General features: G+C 48.6%; 3 protein-coding genes across 7 annotated transcripts in view; all 3 read right to left on the minus strand.

Annotated features, from left to right (window-relative positions):
• Positions 1-2,847, minus strand: part of ppp1cbl (protein phosphatase 1, catalytic subunit, beta isoform, like) — an 8,710-nt gene extending 5,863 nt beyond the window's left edge. Inside the window, 1 exon segment of one of the 2 annotated variants that reach the window (NM_199916.1) lies at positions 2,743-2,847. In NM_199916.1, coding sequence (NP_956210.1) covers positions 2,743-2,794 — 52 coding nt within the window. In that variant the 5' untranslated portion in view covers positions 2,795-2,847. 2 annotated transcript variants of the gene reach the window in all.
• A 333-nt stretch (positions 2,848-3,180) lies between these two features.
• LOC141375224 (uncharacterized) lies at positions 3,181-4,971 on the minus strand. Its single transcript, XM_073907790.1, has 2 exons — positions 4,606-4,971; positions 3,181-4,314 (listed from the first exon to the last, which is right to left on the minus strand). The coding sequence occupies exons 1-2, from the start codon at positions 4,925-4,927 to the stop codon at positions 3,878-3,880; spliced, it is 759 nt and encodes a 252-aa protein (XP_073763891.1). The 5' UTR covers positions 4,928-4,971; the 3' UTR covers positions 3,181-3,877.
• A 4,120-nt stretch (positions 4,972-9,091) lies between these two features.
• rbpms (RNA binding protein, mRNA processing factor) overlaps positions 9,092-10,000 on the minus strand; it is a 6,244-nt gene continuing 5,335 nt past the window's right edge. For all 4 annotated transcript variants that reach the window (XM_068222809.2, XM_068222808.2, XM_005172421.6 and 1 more), the window contains one exon: positions 9,092-10,000. This exon is cut by the window's right edge and continues 332 nt beyond it. The gene's annotated coding sequence lies outside the window, so the exon portion shown is untranslated.

A 10,000-nucleotide genomic window follows, 5' to 3' on the forward strand; every position in this document is an offset into this window, starting at 1 on the left:
AGTATAGTACAGTGTAGTGGAGTATAGTGTAGTGGAGTATAGTGAGGTAGAGTATAGTGTAGTGGAGTATAGTGTAGTAGAGTATAGTGTAGTGGAGTATAGTGTAGTGGAGTACAGTAGAGTATAGTGGAGTACAGTGTAGTGGAGTATAGTGAGGTAGAGTGTGGTATAGTATGCTGATATCTGTGGAAATAAACAGCACAGGGCCTTAAACTGAAGACACCAGAGCAGGAAGCAGAATCAGAGGTCACTGCGACGTCACGAACACGAACACGGCTACAGACAGAACCGAGTCCACGGAGATATCAGGATCAGGCGCTGGTAAACTCATCCCCGTGCATCCTCCACTGCACTGATGAAGCTCAGCTGAACATCCCAAAGTGAGCGGCCGATAGCAGAACACGGACTCACTGTAGACGAACACTGAACACTGGTGTCCATCTGCAGAGCGTTATCACACACACATATCCTCAGGAGACAGTGGAGATGCAGAACCGCTGCTGGAAACACACCGCTAACACTCAATATGTCAGAAAGTTTAATAAGATCCTTCAGTTCCACTCGCTGCAGTTCCAGAGTCCACCAGCAGGCGGAGGAGGAGCGCCACAGTCAGCTGAGCAGAGGACGGAGGATACCAGCGGTGCGGAGGACACTAAATAAGGACAATACTGGACCAGACAAGAGAGAGCGAGAGAGAGAGAGAGAGAGAGAGAGAGAGAGAGAAAGAAAGAAAGAGAGAAAGAGAGAGTGTGTGTGTGTGTGTGTGTGTGTGTGTGTGTGTGTGTTCTGGCTCTGATGGAAACCAGTCTCGGCTATTTTCAGATCTCAGTTTTCTGCTGTGAACGCAGCCAAATATGGTCTTGTGTGAAATGGTTTTACTGTGTTCTCTGGAGAATCACACACACACACACACACACACACACACACACACACACACACACTGATCCTGCACTGCTCTACAGTATATCTGACATTAGCTGGTCCTCATGTGTTCCTCCTGACGGCAGCAGCAGAGACTCCAGATCTGCACAATGAGGAGAGCATTAACACAGAGCAGAGATGAACCTGCAGCGCTCACACACACACACACACACACACACTCACACACACACACACACACACACACACACACACACTAACCCAGCCCTGCCGCATCCCTCACACACTCGTCCTGCATGACGCCGGATTCTGAGCCTGATGTGATTCTGTATGGAATATCCTCCAGCCGGTGTCATCATCCACTGATCCACATCTGGGTTATCTGGTCTCCTCGTGACGTCTCTTCATGATACTCCATGTTCAGGTTAATCAGGAAGTTGCTGGCCGTCAGAGTTAATCTGAAATAAACTCATTTCTCAAGCGTCTGATGACCTAATGCCTGACAGATCTACTCTGATATATATATATAGAGACAGAGAGAGAGTTTCTGCAGAGGATAATAATGGAGACAGAGTGAATACGGCTCAACACAACACCTGGAGGATCACCTGGAGGATCACCTGGAGGATCATCAGTTCACAGGACGGTGGATAAATGCTAATATTATACGAACACTTTATAATCACGTCTGTACATCTAATCTGATGTGGACACCGTAGAGCCTCTTCACTGAGCCTCGAGCGCAGTGTGTGTGTGTGTGTGTGTGTGTGTGTGTGTGTGTTAGAAACAATGTCTGTAAACACAGTTATTCACTTTAAACATGCAAAGAGGGCTGTGACATCACTAAACAACACCACTACCGTCATCAGCACACACACACACACACACAAACACACCATCAGAGACGTGACAACAAACACACAGACACACCATCAGAGACGTGACAACAACATAGAGGAGCTAAACAATACACACAACTACTGCACACACAAACAAGCACAACACAAAACAATTATTAACAAGCACAACTACCACATACACACAACACGAACTACAACTACACACACACACACACACACACACACAACAACGACAACAACACGAACAACTACTACTACACACACACACAAAAACACAACACAAACTACCACACACACACGCAACAACAACAACACTGACTACTACTACACACATACACAAAATTAAAGATATGACAACACAGAGGAGCTGCACAACACACACAACTACTGCACAGACACACAAACAAGCACAACACAAAACAATTATTAACAAGCACAACTACCACATACACACACAACACGAACTACAACTACTAATACACATACACAAAACACAACAACACGAACAACTACTAACGTTACACTCACACACAACAACAACAACAACAACACGGACTACTACTACCACACAAACGCACAATCAAACATATGACAACACACAGGCGCTGCACAACACACACAACTACTACACAAACACAACAACAACACGAACTACTACACGTACACAACAAAAACAACAACACGAACACTTTCTAACACACACGACAGCATCACACGCGTTACTGCAACCGCTCCTCGCCACACCGCGCTGGACCCGTCCAGAACTCCTGAAGGACCCGTCCTAAACTCAGCCCATATCTGCCTAAATGACGGGTTTCTGGCTGAAATGCTGATAATCTGCCTTTAGCTCCCCGAGGCCTGCACTGCCGATCTCCGCGGGCCGAGCGCCCCCACTAGGCCGCGCCGCCGCGGAGTGTGAGTGGATGAAAGCCGGCGCTGGAGCCCACGGAGGCGGCAGAGGAGTCCGCGGAGCCCCGGAGAACTGCAGCTGAGCTTTACTCACCCTCCAGCAGCCTGGAGATCAGAGAATCCACGTCCAGCTCGCCCTCCGCCATGACTGACTGACCGACTGACGGAGACCCGCCCTCACGCGCGCGCTGCACGCTCCCGACAAGCATGCACGAGCCCGTGACCTTCAGCGTACACGCGCTTTCAGCGTTGCCTCAAACACCCAGTAAACCTGAGCTCTGAGGTACACACACACACACACACACACAAACCCACACACGCACACACACACGCACACACACACGCGCACACACACAGACACTACAGCTGTTTATTGTGTTCTGGATTTATGATTTGCCCACAAGCCTTCTTTCTCATATTGCTTTATGCTGCTGTTATTTCTTTTTTTACAGAAGTTTTTAGTTCTTCCAGCGTACACAAACACACACACACACACACACACACTGGTGTCTGCAGTATCCTGCTGTTAGTGAAGTGAACACTCAAGCAGCAGTTTAATATCAACATAATGAAAATTTAATATATAAAGATCAGGAACATGATGAAGATGATGAAGATGATGAAGGTGATGAAGGGGATGAAGATGATGAAGGTGGTGAAGGTGATGAAGGTGGTGAAGGTGATGAAGGTGGTGAAGGTGATGAAGGTGATGAAGGTGGTGAAGGTGATGAAGGTGATGAAGGTGGTGAAGGTGATGAAGGTGTACTGCAGAGAGACGCTGTGATGGACAGTAATATAATCTCCAGCTCATGTTCATCTCTCACACACAACACAAACACTGAAGAGATTACACATGTGTCAGACCTTCATCACACACACACACACACACGCACGCACACACACACACACAGCGCTGTCATGTTGCAGATCTCCGCTGCTCCGCCGGTTCTTCAGCTCAGGGTGTTCATCTTGCTGCATCACGGCTGAAACTGTCCACGACTCATCCTGTTGGACAGATCCTGCATCAGACCAGGCCACTGCAGCCGGAGTGTGTGTGTGTGTGTGTGAGTGTGCGTTAATGTGTGTGTGTGTGTGTGTGTGTGTGTGTGCGTGTGTGTGTTATAAGATCCAGAAGCAGAGCTGCGCTGATGTCCTGCTGATCTATGTGCAGTATAAGGCAGGTATGATCAGTTATTGATCAGTTATTATCAGTTATTGATCAGAGTTGATCAGTGGAGGCCCCGGGCGGGTGGCGCTGCGGGCCCCGGTGTGTGTGTGTCTGGCAGGAGCGGGGCCCCTGGGGGCCGCAGGGGTGTTGGCAGCAGACACGGTGAGCAGAAGCCGAGTCGCAGCGGAGCCAGGAGCCCCGGGGCCCCGAGCGGACTCAGCAGCGCAGTGGGGTCCGGGGTCAGGTTGGGGTCGGGGCCCCGGGCCTCCAGCAGCAGCTCTATGGCCCTCACCACATCCCCCGAGCAGGCTGACAGGGCCCCAAGCAGAGCCGCAGGACCCGCCTGAGGGAAGACCCGCAGCAGCACTGCAGCGCTGCGCAGAGACCCGAGAGGGGGAGCAGGGCCGGGGGACACACACTGCAGGGACACAGCCGAGTTATCCAGCACAGGTGGAGGAGGAGGAGGGAGGAGACCTGAGAACACACACACACTGCTCCCTACACACACACACACAGAGAGAAAGAGAGAGAGAGAGAGAGAGCTGCTGTTACACAGTTTATACACACACAGTTCACATTTCCTGATGGTTCCGGCCGAGCGCACGGACAGCAACACCCATCACAGCTCTGAGCACACGGCAGACTCACCCAGAACACCGGGTCAGGACTCTTACACACTGTTAGATATGGAAGATAATGAGAATGCTGGAGCACACAGCCCCCGGCACACACACACACACAAACACACACACACACACACACACACACACACACACTATAACTGCTCACCGTCAGTGAATGCTCCGGGGCTCATCCCGGGCTCGGACGCTCCTCCGGCGGGTAACTCCACCCGCAGCTCCCGCTGATCCTGCTGCCTCCGCAGCGCCACCTGCGCCGCCATCACCCTCTGCCGCTCCGCGATCAGCGCGCACTTCACGCATGCGCAGTCGCGCCACCGGCAGAACCGCTTGTGGCCCTTCAGAGCGGAAACCACACCGTGATTCCGGCAGCGCGCGCATTTAGGGCAACGCGGGAAAATCCGTTCTTCTGGCCGGAGGAAAAGCGCGGGATGCGGCGAGAGAAGAGAGAAGCGGCCGCTGCTGGACTCCATCACCGCGAGTGTGTGTGTGTGTGTGTGTGAGAGAGAGAGAGAGAGACTGAAGTGTGAGTGTGCTGAGTGAAAGACTTAATTCCACAGGTGACAAAAGAGAAACACGACACCCGACACGCCCACACACACACACACACACACACACACACACACACACACACACACACACACACACACACACTTTATATATCTCTCTGTCACACACACTCCTGCTATAGTGGCACTCTGTTGCTCATCCGTGCAGAGAGCCAGTGTCTGATAAGATCCTCCATGTGTGTGTGCGTGTGTGTGTGTGGGCGTGCGTGTGTGTGTGTGTGTGTGTGTGGGTGTGTGTGTGTGTTAGGGTTAGGCTAACTCTTCTTCTCTGTGTTTCTCCCAGAGGAACATGCGGCTCTCCACAGAGAAACTGCTCAGGTTATTCAGATCACTACTGTGATGAACAGCGGAGGTCAGTCAGTGTGAGGAGCTCCACAGATGAGGATGAGGATGATGGTGATGAGGATGATGATGACAGCAGAGTTCAGTGCCCTCGAGGCTCTGATCATCATGTTGACTACAGATTTATACACTTTATACTTCAATTACTCAGCAAACAAAACTCATTATTATTGAACAGTTATTACTGTGTGTGTGTGTGTGTGTGTGTGTGTGTAAGGTCATGTTTCCTGAGAGCTGCTCTTGAACACACACTGCAGAACTCTTCACACTCAGTTTACTGACATTCAGAGTCAGTGAGCGGAAACACACTGATGGAGAATATCAGTGCGGAGACCACCGGAACAGCAGCGCACACACACACACACACACACACACACACACACACACACACACACACACACTCGTGCTCGTCAGAGTGTGTGATGGAGTCGTGGGTCAGTGAGTGTGTGAAACCACCACTCGTGTAGACACTAATGGACTCCTGTAAGTCGCCTCACACACACAATATGCATACACACACATAAACTCACACCACTGCTCACACACACACAGACACACACTCAAACACATAAACTCACAGAGCTGTTCACATGCCTGCACAGGCATAGACCCAATGTCACACTCTCTTCCAGAATCAACTTATACACCTGTGGCTCACAGTAACACACACCTGTCTATATAAGGTCCACATGTAACACACCTGTCTATACACGGCCTACAGGTAACACACACCTGTCTATATACAGCCTACAGGTAACACACACATGTCTGACCCTCTTATATAACTTACCCTTGTATATAACTGACCCTCGTGTATAACTGACCCTCGTGTATAACTAACCCTTGTAAATAATTGACCCTAGTATTTAATTGACCCTCTTATATAACTGACCCTCGTATGTATCTCACCCTCGTGTATAGCTGACCCTCGTATATAATTGACCCTCGTATATATCTCACCCTCATGTATATCTGACCCTCGTATATAACTGACCCTTGTATATAACTGACCCTCGTATATATCTCACCCTCGTGTATAGCTGACCCTCGTATATAACTGACCCTCGTATATATCTCACCCTCGTGTATAGCTGACCCTCGTATATAACTGACCCTCGTATATATCTCACCCTCGTGTATAGCTGACCCTCGTATATAACTGACCCTCGTATATATCTCACCCTCGTGTATAGCTGACCCTCGTATATAACTGATTCTGATGATGTTTGTTTATATCTCGTCTGTTCCACATGACTGACTGCTGAATCCTCTTCATGAGGAAGCTGCCACAGTCTCAGGTATTTACACAGGACAGAAGAAGAAGTTACAGCAGAGAGAGAAAGATACACAGATTGCAGATAACAGAACACACTCACACTCTCTCTCTCACACACACAGCTGCCGTTATCGCAGGATTAGATTAAACACACTAGCGAACGCAGCGTGATAAACTCTGTTCAGTCTGATAATCTCAGGCTCTGATCAACTTTCAGGAGTGTTTCTTTTCCAAGCAACTCCTGCACACACTTTACACACACACACACACACACACACACACACACACACACACACACACACACACACACACACACACAGTTCAGCAGAGTAAATGTCATGTTAATGCTCTTAAACACAGTTGAGTTGTCTCTCAGTGTGTGATGGTGGTGAACTGGTTACACACACACACACACACACGCTCCGCTGACTGTGAGGCGTCAGGAGCCGCAGTGTCTGCAGCCGCTGGTATCTGTGCGCTCAGCCGAATCCAGGGTTTCTCACAGTAAAGTAAACAGCCGGGTTCAATTCCTGAGTCTTCCTGAAGGATGGAGTGTGTGTGTGTGTGTGTGTGTTTTTCTGAAGGATGGAGTGTGTGTGTGTGTGTGTTTTTCTGAAGGATGGAGTGTGTGTGTGTTTTCAGCTCTAATGGTTTGGACTGTATATAATCAATAGCCTGGATTCTCTCTGTTTACCTACACAATGATCTTGTTCTCGTTAGTGTGTGTATTTGTGTGTGTGTGTGTGTGTGCTCTCTGCACTGCAGTGTGTTTGCGACTCTGATTCGCTCAGGAATATCAGCTCAGTCATATCAGACTCAGGTCACACAAGTTCAGTAAGAGGTCAGAGGTCATGACAGGACACACACTGAGGTGAAAGTGTTGATTAGTGCTGTTGTTATTGTGTCGTATCGATGGCGTCACATCACACACTGCAGACGGACATCACACACTGCAGACGGACTCATCACACACTGCAGACGGACACATCACACACTGCAGACGGACACATCACACACTGCAGACGGACATCACACACTGCAGACGGACACATCACACACTGCAGACGGACACATCACACACTGCAGACGGACTCATCACACACTGCAGGTGAATCTGTTATTACAGTATGGACAGTGTTGTTGCCTCTATAGTGTTTGTTTCTGCCACTGTGGAGGTCAATGGTTACAGGTTTTTAGCATTCTTCTAAACATCTTCTTTAGTGTGTCTGAAATATAATAACTCTTCATAATAATAACTCTGTAGTGCTTTAGAATGAGCAGACTTGAGCGGAAGAGACGCGTCAAGGTTTAAAAGCGCCCTAATCTTCTGTAATACTGTTGCTAAGCTGTGTGTAAGATTTTTTATTTACAGTTTGTTGTTTTTAGGACAGCAGTATCTCCAGCAGAAAACCTCTGATGTTTAAATTGAACAGAAGTCAGTGTTTCTGAAACTCATGAGGACAGCAGACTCGTCTGTTATTCAGCCTGACGTGTCTACTGCTCCAAAATACTTTCAATCTTTCACTAAATAAGATCTGTTGTGTTCAAAGAGGGAAACAGGTGTTGTTTACCCAGACATTTAAAGAGGATATATTGTAGAGCCGTGAGCACAACACCGTGATACATGTATACAAGGTTATCACACCGTCACAGTCTGATATCTGCAGTCCGGGCCACGTCTCCAGGCTTCCAGTATATCTCAGGTGAGTCTCAAGTCAGAACTCTGTGTACAGTCTGAGTGATGCCCAGTAATGCTGAGCTCTAATGTCTGATCTATAGTCTATATACTGTAGAGCTGTGCAATGTGAATGTGAATACAGTGCTTTGCTGCATCGACACTGTAGATTCTACAGGAGACTGTGTGTGTGTGTGTGTGTGTACCTGCATATGTAATCATGTGTTCCTCCACACACTCTGTCAGCCCTGAGAAGAGCAGAGGACGCTCCTACACGGACAGTGTGTGTGTTGCAGACCAAGAGCATCATTTACACACACACACACTGTCCGTGTATGAGCGTCCTCTGCTCTTCTCAGGGCTGACAGAGTGTGTTTGCTCTGGGTTGTGTGTCTGCAGAGCGTGTCGTGTTCGCGTGTGTGTGATGACGGATATACTGCTGACTGATGAGGGTTATCCTCTGAATAGTGTCTCCGTATCGGTGTATGATCGCAGTGTGTGTGTGTTTGCTGAAGTGTTTGAGTTTCTGCCAGAGGTGTGTGTGTTCCTCCTGTAGAGTGTGTGTTGATTAAACACAGGAGCTGATCTGAACACGGCCGTATCTGCAGATCTCCTGCTCCTACAGATGAAGCAGATCTTCACAGTGACTGCAGATCCTCCACACCAGCATCTGCAGACCCTCATCAGCAGATACCATCTCCGTCTGGAGGATCAACAGTACAGATCTGCGCTCAAATAAAGAGCAGCTGCCAAGAAAACACACAGCAGTCTTCAAGAGCGTCACAAATAAAACCTTTATTGTTCAACAGAGACTCAGAGACATCAGAGACACGCTGCTCCATCCTCAATACTCTGAACATCACGAGAGCACGAGCGTCACATCACACACCTCATCACTTCTGTAACTGCTGTAATCAGTGTTTCTACAGTAAACCACCGCGATCACATCTCACACACACACACACACACACACACACACACACACACACTGGAGCTCTGAATATGAGCTCACGCTGATCCTCACAGGGGCTTCATCTGTCAGGAGCAATGCTGTCGAGTTATAGCTCTGCTGAAAAACAGGAGAGTTTCAGCTCCGTCTGTCTGTGTGTGAAGCACCTGAAACACACACACACACACACACACACACACACACACACTCTGCACCCAGTAGATGGCAGCACAGGCGCAGGTTTGCTGAATCTGTGTTTAATAATACTCAGAGCAGTCTGAGTGCAGAATCACAGGATTGAGGAACACCACCACAAACACAGAAGAAAAGAGCCAGCAAATATTCAGACTGCGAGCGTGCGTGTGTGTGTGTGTGTGTGTGTGTGTTCACATCCAGGACCTTTAGAGAGGAGGAATAAAGGAACATCCACTGAGAGACTGAAGATGACAGATGAAGAAGGAGGAGGAGGAGGAACACACACACACACACACACACGGCTGATCTGAGACGCGCTGCTCCAGAAAGTGTGTTTGATTCTTGAGTTTCTATTATTATCATCAGGTCAGTACAGCTGAAACTATATTTAACCATGACTGATGATCTGTCACACACACACACACACACACACACACACACACACACACACACACTTTCATCAATGATGGTCTATCAGACGTCTGCACACACTCTTATGATCTCCGCTGTGATGAAGATCACTCACACACACTCCGACAG

Source organism: Danio rerio, chromosome 7 (genome assembly GCF_049306965.1).
Source record: "Danio rerio strain Tuebingen ecotype United States chromosome 7, GRCz12tu, whole genome shotgun sequence".
Classification (NCBI taxonomy): domain Eukaryota; kingdom Metazoa; phylum Chordata; class Actinopteri; order Cypriniformes; family Danionidae; genus Danio; species Danio rerio.

What these genes read in the sequence shown, in the direction of transcription:
- LOC141375224 (XM_073907790.1), bottom strand. Translation starts at nt 4,927, where the DNA reads ATGGAGTCCAGCAGCGGCCGCTTCTCTCTTCTCTCGCCGCATCCCGCG. An exon ending in CCCCGGAGCATTCACTGACG is followed by an intron (nt 4,315 to 4,605) that starts GTGAGCAGTTAT and finishes GTGTGTGTGTAG; the next exon opens with GGAGCAGTGTGTGTGTGTTC.